The 15513-nt window shown below is 37.6% G+C and overlaps 1 protein-coding gene across 2 annotated transcripts in view; it reads left to right on the top strand.

Moving 5' to 3' along the window:
• Positions 1 to 13723: 13723 nt before the first annotated feature.
• Positions 13724 to 15513, top strand: part of CHM (CHM Rab escort protein) — a 182341-nt gene continuing 180551 nt past the window's right edge. The window contains exon 1 of one of the 2 annotated variants that reach the window (XM_057538845.1): positions 13724 to 13782. In XM_057538845.1, the coding sequence (XP_057394828.1) occupies positions 13734 to 13782 (49 nt within the window). In that variant the 5' untranslated portion in view covers positions 13724 to 13733. The remainder of the gene's footprint in view (positions 13783 to 15513) is intronic. The other variant, XM_057538846.1, reaches the window with a different exon arrangement.

Raw genomic sequence — 15513 nt, 5'->3', positions numbered from 1 at the left:
GCCTGCCAATGCAGGGGACATGAGTTCAAGCCCCGGTACGGGAAGATCCCACATGCTGTGGAAAAACTAAGCCCGTGCGCCACAACTACTGAGCCTGCGCTCTAGAGCCCACAAGCCACAACTGCTGAGCCTGCACACCACAACTACTGAAGCCCATGTGTCTAGGGTTCATGCTCTGCAGCAAGAGAAGCCACTGCAATGAGAAGCCCGTGCACCACAACAAAGAGTAGCCCCCACTTGCCACAACTAGAGAAAGCCCGCGTGCATCAACAAAGACCCAACACAGCCAAATTAATTAATTAATTAATTAATTAATTAATTAATTAAAAAAGAATGAATAGATCTTTATTCTTCAGGCTCATATTATTTTATTTATACTTTTCTTATCATACTCATCTTATGACTGATATTATATAAAACATCTGTGTGTGTGTCCATCCTTTCCATCATGATCCCTCATCTCTCTTAGTCATCTTTGAAAATAATAGGTGCTTTTAAAATGTTCATTGAATGGAAGGAAAAATAAATGTGCCACATGGGATTAGGGAAAGATAAAATGAGAGGCAGATGCAAAGAAAGAACTATATAAAAACACAATAAAATAAAAAGATATTGAAGAAGAAGCTGAAGGCCTACTATAGGTTGGATCCTTTAAACAAGAATTCAGAACACCTATGAGCTTGTATCATAGGAAATATATAATTGAGACTGATGATTCACATTAAAAATATCTTTTTGTAGAAGCTGTTTGATGTTTTCTTAGAATAAAAAGGCTCACAACAGAAAATATAATAAAGGAGTAAGTGGATGTGTGAAATTGAGGATAAATAAGAAAGAATAATTTTGATAGCATTTATAAACTAAAGTATTTCTTTTTTCCCCTTTTAATTACAGCAAATCCAAAGTTAGGACCATTTTATATCTGTGTTTGCACATCTTCTCACAACTGTATGATTGTGGTCACAAACATTTCTCACATTACTCATACCTCAACTGCCATGACACTATTTCTTATTCTAAGACTAGGTCCTAATGGAGCCAGGAAGTTTGCAAAGGAAAAGCAAAGACAAACTTACAATTTTAGTTTCAAATATTGATGCCCTCTTTTGGTGATCTTAAACGAATATTTATTAGATTATGTGCAAAATTTTGTCAATGTTACATTTTGGCAAGTCAAATCATGCCACTTCTATGAAATTTGCACAGATCTGTGATTTTATTAAAATAAAAGTATACCTCCAGGATAATAAAGATATTAATTACTATTTCATTTCACTAACAAATAGTTTTTTGCACATAAGTGTATGTATTGATAATTTAAACATTTCAAAGTTCTATTAGGAGAAATAACACATGGCATGTAGTACACTTAATCTCTCTCAACTTCATCATTATTTAAGATCTATGGCAAAGGTCAAACCAACTTTTTAGTAGGCCTAAATGCCTAGAAACAGACGGCCATAAATATATGGAGCAAAGCATCCATGTATGTGCAGGAAATGTACCTTGGGGGCAGGATTTCCAGCTGAGAAAATCTGACAGATTGTAAATCCTAACCTCATGTCACTCTTAGATAAGGGCATCTGTGCCAACAATGCAAGCTCTGGTATAACTTTTTGTAAGAGCAAAAACATACAAATCATTCATTACCAGGCATTTAAAAAAGACATCTCTGAGCCAACTTGGAACATATGAAACTTCTCAAAATAGAATGAAGATAAATGCTTTACTTTATATTTCCATTAACTGTTCTCAAAATATATAAACAAAAGATATTTCAACTGAATATTCATTAACTTTATTTAAGAATTGTTATGTTCCAGGTATTGTGATAGAGGCTGCAGGGGACTCAAAGATGATTTAAAAAAAACACATAAGTTGTTTTCTCTAGGTGCTTTTACTCTGATTGGTGGGATAAGAAAAGTTAGAACTTAAGACTGAAATCAATAAATACCCTCAAAAAAGTTCTAAAGCAGAACTGGGTTTGCATTAGACATACATTTTTATCCAATATCATTTGGGGTACTACCCTTGTATCAATCTACAGTTCTGATGGTTCTGTTAATTATTGTGCCACTTTGCCCCCGCCTCAGTCCCCTTCCCCCAGGGTGATCATGTGACACAAGCTGGTCAACCTGACTAGCCTGTCCTGTGCCACAGTGATTGGTCTATGTATGGGCACATGACCAAGGTAGGGTGTCCTAAATATTTTTCCTCCCTCTCTCCAGAGCTATTGATATTATCTACACTTTTCTATTCTGCTCTGAGCCCTGGAAGGCTGACCTTCATGAAATAAATTAATGGACTTCTTTGTCCTCTGTTTTCTTTTTGGGTTCAGCCAATGAGGAGCCTCAAGAGATTAAAATAAGGGAGGGAGGAAAATGAGGCCAGCCAGTACATTTATTCCTGCGGTTCTTTCTTTGCAAGTTTGCTGTGAATTGGCTGCATCCCTCTACTGAAGTCACAGCACATGCCAGGTGGCCTTCTCCATACAGCTACCCTCTCTGGGCTCATGTAACTATTCCCACCCTTTATCTCTTCTGGACCAGTGAGGATAACATCTCTCCTCAGTTGTAATTGCTGCAAAATTCTTTGCAGGTTTCCCCAAACTCTGAGAACAAATTATGCAGGTTGAGTGTGCCCTCAATTCCTGCTGGGACCCTGAGAGACATGAACAGTCAGAGTCTTCCTTTATATATGGAGAGAGAGAGAGAGAGAGAGAGAGAGAGAGAGAGAGAGAGAGGAGAGGGAGAGAACGAGCTCATGACATTGTTTGAGCCTCAGGATCCAGTCATGGTTAAATCATCTCTACCCTTTGGCTATCCCACTTTTGTGAGCCAATAAATTCCCTTTTTGCTTGAACTAGTTTGAGTTGCGATTCTGTCACTTGCAGCTAAAATAGTCCTGAATAATACAGGGTTTAAAAGTAAGAAGCTGTATCACCCAGTTTGGGAGATCAGTAAAGCTTTCATGGAGCAGATGGCAAATGAGAGGAATTCTGAAGGGAATGTGACTTTCACAGCAAAGACAGGAAAAACAAATGCTTTTCAGTGAGAGAAAACAATCTGAATGAAGACATGGAGGCATAAAAATATTCAAGGAATAGTGAAATTGACCAGTTTTGCTGGACCATACAGTATAGGTAGTGGAGAAGTAATGGTAGATAAAGCTGGGAGGGTTAGATTAGGGCTTGACTTGACTAAAACATTTGGGATGAAGTAGGGGCATAGATTTCTTGGCTGTAGCAGTGGCAGTTCTCTCCATGAGACAGCATGATTGAAATGTCATCCTGAGGTGGATTATAGTGCTTTATTTCTTTTACTAGCTACATATTGCTAAATGAGAAATCACCCTAGAAATTAGTATCTTAAAACAATAGACAGTTATTATTTCACAGTTTCTGTGGATCAAGAATTCAGGATCAGCTTAGCTGAGTAGCTCTGTTTTGAGGTCTCTTGTGAGTTTGCAGTCAGGATGGCAGCTGAGGTTGTAGGCATCTGAAGGCTTAACTGGGAATGGAAGATCCACTTCTAAGAACGCTCATTCACTCACATGGCTGCTAGCAGAAGGCCTTGGTTCCTTGCTGCCTGTGGACAGAAGATATTGCCACATTGACCTCTCCACAGAGTTGTTTGAATGTCCTCATAAATTGACAGCTAGATTTTCCCAGAGCAAGTGATCCTAGACAGAGTAAGGTTGATACTGCAATGTCTTAAATGACCTGTCCTCTGAAGTCACACTCCTTCATTTCCACAAAATCCTATTTGTACACAGGTCAGCCAGTTTTACGTGGGAAAGAACTGCACAAGGGCATGACTGCCAGGATGTGGGACCCATTGGGGCCATTTTGGAGGCTGGCTACCACAGTTTCAATTTTCTGTCTTGATGAAAACCTGTAATTTGTATACCGCAGTAGGGCAATTAGGACTCTGAGGTTTCACCATTAATGCAGCTGATTTCATATGTTTTGATAGTTCTATAACATTTCTCACAGACTCCTTGATATCATGCTTATATTGGGACCATTGTATGGAGGGTTTTGAATGCTAGGCTGAATTGGCATCAGTTGTTTTATATTCAATCATTTCATGATGATATGCTAATAAGTTATTAATACATCACTTAGAACTCCAAACTTAATATTAAAAATTATAGAAAGCAGCATTGCAGTGGTTGTTTCCTAACAGTGAAGAAATGGGCAAAAAATAATGAAATATAAATCTCCAGAGGTATTCAAAATATAATAGCTTCTTCCAGCCACCTGCAATAATTTGGCTATGAACTGGGCTGAAGGCAAAAGATAGACAGATTATCTCTTAAGATCTGTTCTCATCCTATGATTTCTTGATCACTATTTAAATTTGAATTGTGATAATATTTGAATGGTGATAATAAAAACCTCTTTCAGCTGTAATTTTTGGGTGGAGAAATAGTTTACAGAGAACCATCTGTAATTGTCTCTTATTTTATAGGGCACATATGCTAATTTGTCCTTGGCTACATGGGTGTTTTAAAATCTTTTAATCAAAACTCTTTGGTAGGGGCTTCCCTGGTGGCGCAGTGGTTGAGAGTCCGCCTGCCGATGCAGGGGACGTGGGTTCGAGCCCTGGTCTGGGAGGATCCCGCATGCCGCGGAGCAACTGGGCCCGTGAGGCACAGCTACTGAGCCTGTGCGTCTGGAGCCTCTGCTCCGCAACAAGAGAGGCCGCGATAATGAGAGGCCCGCGCACTGCGATGAGGAGTGGCCCCCGCTTGCCGTAACTAGAGAAAGCCCTCGCACAGAAACGAAGACCCAACACAGCCAAAAAAAAAAAAACAAAAACAAAAACAAAATTCTTTGGTAGCAATACTCACCCAGGCTACCTGAAGAAAAAGGGGTGTTATTGTAAAGATACACTGGAGTTTGCTGGAACTGAAGGATAAAAGAACAAAACACAGTCAATCATCATGGGACAGATACCACAACTCTTTCCTCACAAGGGCAGGGACTTGCTCTTGCTCTCATGGCAACTGTACTTCTCTTTGAAGGTCTCCTCCACTCTCCTTTCTCTCTACCAGTTGACTTCCTCTTGAAGAACACCCGCTTTTCTTCAGGTAGCCTATTTATCTTGATTATGGCCATATACAACATGGATGCCTTACACAATGGCTGCTCCAGCCCACTTTACATCAAGACAAATCTCAATACTTCTTTCACCTTCTCTTATACTGTATCTTCTATCTATGCCATTTATTTAGAATTTCCTGAACAGGGAATCTGGTTGGCCCGGGTTATCTTTTTAAACAGGCCTCAAGTCTAGGCATAAATCTTGGCAAGCCATGGATTCTCTTGGGTTAGATTTATTCTTTTTCCTCCAATGGTTAGAGGCTTGAAGTCGTGTGGTATTTAAAACATGATTGCTGCCTTTTGGAAGGATGTAGGAGGGGTAGCTTCCAGGAGGTACAGTGGCAATGGTAGACATTGGTACTACAGAAATACAGAGACAATTCCTGCTTTTTAGTAGGTATTTCATATAATTCTCTCAAAACTCCTATTCTATACCTATAGAGAAGGCAAAATATGGTACAAATGACCTCATCATATTCAAACTTGTCACAAAATTAGTCCAAACATGAAATGATTCTTTCTATTCTTAATGGTTTGAGTCATACACAGACTTAATAAAACATTATCCTTGAGGATCAGAATCTTAGGTTGTTCAACCATTTCCTGAAAAAGACTAATTTAAAATGCTTTTGCATTGAGAAAAAACATGAATGTATTATAGTAAAAACAAACTGTACTAATAAAACACAAATAATAGGAGAGACTACTGGTACAAATTATAGAATATTTTAAAATTTTACTATGAATATTCATGTTATAAATTCTGATGTGACGTTGTGTCAGCAAATTTAGGGGGAAATAGCTCACCCTTTGAGATTAATTATCTCTTTAAATAAGAATTTTTTTTCTTATCAAAAATGAAAAATCAAATACAATTAAATGGGAAGCCATCCCATCCCATATTGCAGATTTCCATGTGTTTGTCTAAACTTTTTACTTTGTGCAACCATACAGAAAATTTGCTACGTTCAAACTTTGGGGATAATAAAACAGAAGAAAACAAATTATTTTATTGAATGATGAAATGCAAATGAATAGTGTTTATACTTAATCTTTTCATTGTGTGTGCTTGAGTATGTTTAGACAATTCTAATTAACTGGATATTAGTTCGATAAAATATAGGGAAACTTTGCAATCAGGCCACTGAATATTCAGTTTAATTATGTTGGTATGCACTTCTATTTGCTTCTAATGCCAAGGATCCATTGGTAAAATGAATGCCCATTTTGTGGTCTGTTATGCATAAAATGTTTAATCCAGTGTTTGATTTACTCTGTTAAATCTTCCTTATTGAATGTGCTTATTCATCCTTGCAGAATTGGGTATGCTGCTTTCTGTTACTATGACATTACAATTAAACAGCTAAAAGAAGAACAGCAAGACTTTTTGTAAATGTTCATGAAATTCCCACAAAATTATTAAGTTTATTGTTTTGTTTTGTTTTGTTTTGTTTTGTAAGGACTATGAAAAAATGCAAACGTGTTCTGAAAATTTCTGTTTCGAAGAAACTGACAAATACAATAGTTACTACAAATAATCATCTTGTTACTAAAACTAGCACTTAAAACATATTTCTGATATAGTGGAAATGATTCCTGTGATTACACTGAATATTTTTTTTTTATTTAAACATCTTTAAAATTTTTTTTTAATTTATTATTTATTTATTTATGTCTGTGTTGGTCTTCATTTCTGTGCGAGGGCTTTCTCTAGTTGTGGCAAGCGGGGGCCACTCTTCATCGCGGTGCGCGGGCCTCTCATTATCGCGGCCTCTCTTGTTGCAGAGCACAGGCTCCAGATGCGCAGGCTCAGCAATTGTGGCTCACGGGCCCAGTTGCTCTGCGGTATGTGGGATCTTCCCAGACCAGGGCTCGAACCCGTGTCCCCTGCATTGGCAGGCAGATTCTCAACCACTGCGCCACCAGGGAAGCCCCTAAACATCTTTAACACTGAATATTTTTTAAAGATGGAAATGAACATGAACTCAAAGAACCTGAATTTTATACAGCAGAAAATGGATGTAATAATATTTGTACTTATTTGAAATGGAAAAGTCTAAGTTGACTTCATCTGTGTATACCATAAAACTGAGATAGTTTGTGTGCTCACAAAAGTTCTACTTTGCATAATTTCAGGTTGTTTTCTCCAGTAGACTGGACTTTCTCCACTTTTAGCTATGTTTTATTGTCCAGAGCACTTGTGCTTGTGAATTTTTGTTACCACTACAACAACAGGCTTAGACAGACAATTTTTAATTCAAAGCAAGCTCTAACACTAGGTCTTCGTTTTTAAAAACTTTCCTTTGTAAGTCTGGAACTTGTAGTAAGATGTTAATAATCTACTTCCTGAACTGTTATTGTTTGTTTTTTTCGGGAGGGTGTTAAGAGCTATACATTCATACAGACATAGCTATTTTCTAAGAAGTTCTCTTAAAGAACTCAGAGTATTGATGGTTTGTATGACACTCTTGCTTTAGTTTATATAGTAGAAGATCAGTGTCTGGTTAGTTTGGTTTTCTACAATATGGTAAGAATGAGATTCTACTGTAGTGGATCCAATTTGTGTGTGTGTGTGTGTGTGTGTGTGTGTATTTATAAAATTATGTGACTGCTGGATCATAAACTGTACTAATAACACTGAAATCTGGGAAGAGTATATAATAGTTCTGGTTCGTCTGGCTCATTACTACTCCTAGAAATTCTTTTGCATGTCCTACTGATGACGGGGCACAATAACATCATCTATGAAAACATAAGAAATGCCATTCTGGATCAGACCAATTCCAACCTAGTGTTTTCTAAAGTGTGTTCTGTGGCTTAAAAGTTATTGTGAAATCCTCATAATTCACATGTATATTTATTATAAAAGATTTGAAGAGTTCTCCAGTAAAGAAACCATTTAAATTTAATTGCTCCCTAAATGTATTTGATCATGAAACCCCTATTAATATCCTGAGGAATTACTTTCTCCCCCCAGAACACACTTTGGGAAAGAGGTTAACCATGGTAGTGAAAGGGATTTCATAGGGCAGTATTATAGCTCTCCACACCTTCAGCATTCAAGAAATATTTATTGAGCTCCTATTCAATTACAAGCATTCTTCTAGATGTCTGGGATAGTTCAGTGAACAAAGTTCCCTAACCAAGAACTTATGATTCTTGAATTTATATAAGCCTTTCTTAAATATATATGTATATGTTCAGTTCCCAAGCCATCTTGGAGGGAACACATTTTATATATTTTTTGAGAACAGATTATCTATGCTATGGTACTGCATGTCAAAATAATTATTAACATAAAAAGTTATTTTTTTCAGATATATTAACTACTTCTGTTATTTATTTTTCTATTTTGTTTCATAATCACCATTTCACAAAAAATATAAATGACAGCTAAAAGAATAAAAATAAGCTTTTTTTAAGACCACAAGAAAATTACAGAGAAGAAACTAAACAGATGTGAGCAAAAGATAGGAATCATGAATAATACCTCCCTTTCTACACTAAATAAATATGGTCACTTAGAGAAGTTACTATAATGTTATTTGTTTAAAAAGTTATTTTTTGATCACACGAATTTGAAACTGAAGGATCAGAAAAATATTTAAATGATCAATATGGTGTTATAGTATCACAAATAAGAATTTAAAAGTTCACAAGTAAGATAAAATCCAAATGAGAAAATGCTAAATCACCAGTATATACATTTAACATTTTGACAGATATTGCCAAATCACCATCCAAAAAATTATATCAATTTCGACTTCTATTAGCAACGTATCAGTGTGCCCACTTCCCCATGCATTTACCAATACCATATTATCAAATATTTTCATTTTTGCCAATCGGATTGGTGAAAGTTGTTATCTCCCTCATGCTCACAATGACTACTACTACTGATGAGGTTACTACTATTAAGAACAACATTTATTGAGTGCTTACTACCAGTCAAATGTAGTTTTAAGCACTTTATTTATTTACCCCTCATAACCACCTTGGAGGATTAGTAATATTATTGTCATCATTTTACAGATGAGGAAACTGAGATTCAGAGAGTAAATAATTTACCTGAAACTGTTCAGTTGGATGGAATAGGGACTCAAACCTGAACTCATAACCATTATCCTATATTGCCTCTCTAAGAAAAGGCTGTTCATTGCAGCACCACTTATAGTAGCAAACGACTAGAAAAAAACTAAATATCCATCAATAAAGGAATATTAAATAAATCATGGCATATCCATATAATGGAATTACAGGAAGCCATTAAAAATGAGGCACCCCTATATGTACTGAGAATACAGGATCTCCCAAATATGTATTAAATGAAAAAATAAAGATGCAAAGTAAGGAATAATGATTACAGCTTGTTACTGTCTGTGTCAAAAAAAGAAATAAAGGGATTACCGCTCCCCTCATATACACACAGACACACAGACACACACAGACACACACACAGAATCTTTAGCAGGATTCACTAGAAACTGATAACAGTGTTTATTTCTGGGGAAGACAACAGGGGGGCCATGAGGGTATGGAGACTTATTAATATGTCTTTGTATGACATTCTGTGCTGATTTATTTTTTTATTAACCACGTGCATATTACCTGTTCAATTATAAACACAAAACCTGCTGATGAAACATTTTACTGGGCAAGCAACTCATTTTATTCCCATTTAAAATTGTACTCTTGTGTTGTTTCCTGAAGAATTCCTACACCATATTATTCATCCATTCACTAAGTAGATTAAAATTTATTTGTTTTTGACAAATAAAAATTCCATATATTTAAGGTATACTAGTATAGAACGTGATGTTTTGATATATGTATACAGTGTGAAATGCTTACCATAATAAAACTAATTAACATATTCATTACCTCCCATAGTTACCTTTTGTGTGTGTGTGTGTGTGGTGAGAACACTTGGGATCTACAATCATAGCTAAATTCATGTATACAATGCATTATTATTGACTATAGCCACCATGCTGTATATTAAGTTTCCAGAACTTATTCATCTTATAACTAAAATTTTGTACCCTTTGATCAATAGCTCCCCTTTTTTCCTACCCCCAGCCTCTGGTAACCACCATTCTACTTTTTGCTACTATGAGTTTGACTTAAAATTTTTTTTTTACGATTCCACTTATAAGTGAGATCACGCGACATTTGTCTTTCTGTGTCTGGCTTATTTCACTTAGCATAATGTTCTCCAGGTTCATCCATGTGATTTCCTTCTGTTTTAAGGCTAAATAATATTTATATCTAGTATACATATATATGCCACATTTTCTTCATTCATCCGTTGATGAACACTTAAGTTGTTTCCATATCTTGGCTACTGTGAATAATGCTGCAATGAATATGGATACCTCTTCAAGATAGTGTTTTTATTTGCTTTGGATATATACTCATAAGAGGAATATTTTTGACTGTCTATTTTTTGCCATGCACTGAATGATATACTGGGAATATAATAATGAACAATATAGGAACAGTCCTTGACTTTGTGGAACTTACCTTCTAAGAGGATGGCAGATATGAAACACGTAATTGCATAAAGAACTTGATATTTCCCGTCATGAAAAGTTCAACAGAGGAGGAGTATAGGGTGAGATCCTAAGATAGACTGAGGCACTTGCCAGATTATGTGTTGTTTCGAATGAACAGCAAAATGAGGATTAAGCTAGAAGAAAGGGGGAAGAAGGATCAAAGTTAACCTCAGGCACATGGAAGAGCATGTGGGAAGGCCCTGAAGTAGGAAGGAGTATGGGATATCAGAGGAGAGGAAGGACAGCCAATATGGCTGGAGCTTAGAGAAAAGTGAGAGGTACGAGATGAGACTGTTGAGTTCAGCAGGGCCTTTTACAACACGTTGAAAATCTTGGAGTAGATTTTAAGAGCAATAGGAAATCATGAACGTTTTAGGTAAAGGAGAACATGATCAGATTTGAATTTTTAAAAGTTTACCGGCAGTGTGGGGAGTGGACTGGGGAGAAGCAAGCATGAATGAGGTGGCCAGCTGGGATCTATTGCAGTCTAGGAAGAGATTATGGGGGCAGAACAGATTTAGAGGTGGATATATTTACAATATATCTTTGAGATAAATCTGGCAAGAGTTGCTGATGGATTGGTTTAAGGGTGAAAGAGAGTAATATATCAAGGATGATCCTTAAGTTTTTGACTTGAGTAACTGATTGGAAGGTGGTACCATTTCTAAGCTGGGGAACACTGGACGAAGAGGTTTGGGGATGAAATATTCAGGAATTCAGTAGTGGACATGTTCAGAAAAGATATTGAGTAAGGGGTTGGATATATGGATTTGGAGCTCAAAGGAAAGGCATAGGAGGAGACCATTAAATTACTGGTTTGTAAAAATATGATACATCAGATCCCACACTTGAATAAACTTCTGAATACAAGGTAAATGTTCAGGGAATTGTGATTTTTCAATTCAGGAAAACATTAAGTAAAAAATCAATGTCACAGTGATTTAACAGGGTAGTCAATTTGTAGGTATCCATCATCTCATTGTATTGTGATTTATCCAAATAAAATATTTCAGTTCTCAAAAATAGATGTCCTTAGTATAATAGAATAGACAACAATTAAGCTGCTTTGCTTTATGCTATTTTATTGATGTTGTCAACTCCCACATTCATTTTTGCCTTGCAAAAAGTTAACAAAAATACATTGGGAGGAAAAGGTATTTTGAGCGTTTTCTCCATGCAGATGCTTTATATTTTTCGAATATAATAATCTTTTCTATGCCCAGAGAAGGTGTGATAACTTTAAAGAAAGGGCAGCTAAGTATAGGCTGGCACTTTTATCTTTCTGAGGGTTGTGCTCTCTATCCTCAGGGGGAAGAAAGGGATTTTAAATTTGGGGAAAAACATAGTGGAAAATTAGCACTACAGTGTAATTACTTGTTTATTTTGTTTTACTTCACTAGATGTAAACTTCATGAAGACAGGCATTTTTGTCTGTTTTTTCATTGCTGTAGTCCCAGCATCTAAATCAGTGCCTTGCACATAGTAGGTACTCAATGAGTATTTAAGGAAAATTAAATGAGTCAGTGAGTTGTATCTTCACAGTGTGATTATATTTGTTAGGAAATTTCTGAATCTATAGTACTTACCATGTATTAGGGGAATCAGAGCCAAGCTTAGTTCAGCAAACACTTACTGAATTCCTACTATACACCGGGCTTATGTTAGATGCAGGGGGTAAAAAGATAAGTAAGGCACAATCCCTATCATATAGGGGCTTATAATTTAGGGTATTGTATATCTGGGTATGTATTTTGGGGGATATATGTCCAGTATAGGAACCAACATAAATGCAAATAATTTTCAGTGCAATATGGGAGGTTATGACAGAGAGGTAGCACAATGTAGGGAAATATAACCCAGTATAGGGAGGAAATATAAGGAGGAGGTGGTGGAAATGACTCTGAGCCTTGGGGATAATTGTTAGCCAGAGAACGGGAAGATCATTCCATGATGAAGGAACAACAGTGTGACTGGGGAACCACAAACAGCTCAGAGGTCAGTCAGGTGGTGTAAGGGAAGGTCCACCACTGCACTCTCTGAATTATCTTGAAACTCTGGTAAAATAACTACACAATGAATTTCTGGGATCAAAAAATTACCCTCCCTCACTCCCATGCATTCTCTACCTCTTTTTTGCTTTGGAATTGTCAGACACCAAAGCATTTTAAATAACGGGGCTGGGGGTACGGGTGGGAGGAGGCCGACCTTGAATATACTTATCAGAGCTACATTAGCTGCTTGGCACAGGCAATCTAAATCCTCTTCATCAAATACAATCACTTGAATATAAAGGACACTTTACCTTGATCATTTCTGCGGTACCTTATTGGGAAAATCTTGTATGAACTCCTTGTATACATATACAAAACCAGATTCAGAATCAATAAACGCCTATCAAGCAACTACTATGTTTTCATAACTTTTTTCCCTCCTGTAAAGCAAGACTAATTTTGCATATGTATATGGCCAAGGTGGCTGATCGGACTAACTAGAACAAATACAGATGCAGTGACGGTTCCATTCTGGCGAAGCTAGGGCGAGATTTTTCGTGGGTTTTCATTGGGGAGACAGAGACAAAAAAAGATAAGGGATAGAGTGTGAAGGTATTGGTGTGAAAAATTATGCCTCGCAGGCCAAAACGAAAGTACAGACATGCTGGGGGAAACAAACAGTTTCCAGACTGGAATGAAAATTTCCTTTCTTCACAAAGCAATCCCCTTTCAATTTCACTCCGCCCTCCTTGTCTCCTAACAATTCTTGCTTCATCATTGTCAAGGGGTTCCCAGGTCTTCCCACATTCATCCTAGCCATCAGAGTAAAAATCTACAACTCTTTTTTATCCTAAAACTCCAGGCTAAATGCGCTACTGCACTCAGCCTGGAAAATGAATCGAGCTTTTAACATTCGCGTGAAACATTTCAAATACAAGGCTGTAGCCGCCTATCTGGAGCCGCCACCCAGGAACTACAATACCCAGAATGCAGTGTTTTCCCTTCCGCCTTCTACCACGGCAATGCCTAAATTGATTTCATTTCCAGAAGCAATAGTCACATGACACGTTTCCTGTCAAGATGGCGGATAATCTACCTTCGGAGTTTGATGTGGTCGTAATAGGGACGGGTATGTGTGGCTCTGGTACTCACTGGACAAAGTGTAGGAAGTCTTTCCCGTTCCTACCTTCTCTGTCAGTGGCGAGGGTCGGCGAGAAATGTTGGGGGTCGAGCGTGAGAGGGAGGACGGAAAGGAAGCGAAGTAGTCTGGAGCCAGCGCGGGACTTGGCAGCTGCAGGGAGGGGCTTGGACCCGCGGTGCTTAGCGCCATTTGAGTAGGGGTCGATCTGGTCGATGTCGATTGCTGAGGTTGGTTGCTGCGGGTGATTCCTGTAATTTCCTTAGAGGGAGGTGGGTTTGCAGTGTCATGAGAACGGAGGGTGGGGATTTTGTCAATGGAGACACCTTTGGCATGACATGATTTCCTCCTTGTTAATTTCAAGGTGATATTCCCCATCATTTTGTCTCGCCATTTCATAGGAATTTTTCATATATTTATATAACCCTAGGGTGCAGTGCAGCTCGGATACATTTTGTTGCTCAGTTGTTGCCCATGTACGTTTTAATTTACTAAGGCGATGAAATGGATTCTTTTATGTTTTGTTGAGAAGCCTAGGGGGGGTTGTAATTTGTTGAGGTGGCCATTATTCCTGCTTTATGGTGCTGAAAGAAATCATTTTGCTTTCTACCACCCACCTATCTACCCACAGCTAAATAAGCTGAGAACAAGCGTCTGTGAGTCCAGTTCAGGTGTGTGATCTTATCTTCCCCTTGTTTTCCCGTCATTTATTCTTCATGTTTTGGGTGGTGCCAGAACTCCCCCTGCAATTTCTAGTTGACAAATTACACGTACAACACGTGGCAGAAAACATTTGGCAGCAGTTGGTATTTTGTTTTTCTTAACAGTGTAAAGGGTGGATTTTAGATGGGGTGAAATAGTTTGTTGGGTGGGGTTTTCTCCTCTCTACAGAACGTGGTAGGCTGGGGAACCCCGGTGGTTGAGACCCTGTCCATTGTGTTGATGAATTCAGTTCATTGTCTTCTTAAACAGTAGGAGCAGCCATGTTTCCAGGTCGGGAGTAAAAATAATAACTACTTATTTTCGAATGCTTATTATTTGCTAATCGACGTGCTAAGCACTTTACAAGCCGTATATAATCCTCACAACAACCTTGTTAGAGTACGTATTCTTTACACTATACAGAGGAGGCAAAAGGGCTTAGAAAGGTTGCAGTTTGCTCAAGATCACACAGCCGGTAAATTTCCAAAGGTCAATTCCATACCAGAAGGAGAATCAGTGGTTCTGACCCTCAGAGTTAACCCATATTAATAGAAATAATTGGGAAAACTTGGTTCTAGACCTTGCTTGGCCATTAACTAGCTGTGTGAGTTGCTAGGGCTAGGAACTTAATCTCTCTGAGCCTCAGTTTCCTTGTTTTTGAACATAGGGAGGGTAAACTAGATAACCTTTCCAGTGTTGTCTAACCAAAAATTATCTTATTCTAGTTGTACCTGGGTAATTGTTTTCAAAACAGCAAGGACATGTTTATTCTCAACCTGAAAACTGCATGGCTACAGATAACCTTGCTGTAGCTGCTATGAACAGATGTTGGATGAGAGCTGGAAGGAGTCAACAGACTCTATTCTCTCCAGTCTATCCTAAAACTTAGAACAATATCCACTTTAGAATAGTTGTTATACCATACTTGGGTCCTATGTTACTGCCTTTTTTTGTTGTTGTTACCTTGGCACTTAGGGTGTTTTAAAAATTACTTTGAATCATTAAGATACTTTTTCTTAT

Source organism: Balaenoptera acutorostrata, chromosome X, assembly GCF_949987535.1.
Source record: "Balaenoptera acutorostrata chromosome X, mBalAcu1.1, whole genome shotgun sequence".
In the NCBI taxonomy this organism is placed as follows: Eukaryota; Metazoa; Chordata; class Mammalia; order Artiodactyla; family Balaenopteridae; genus Balaenoptera; species Balaenoptera acutorostrata.
This window is presented reverse-complemented; position numbering and strand designations above follow the sequence as displayed.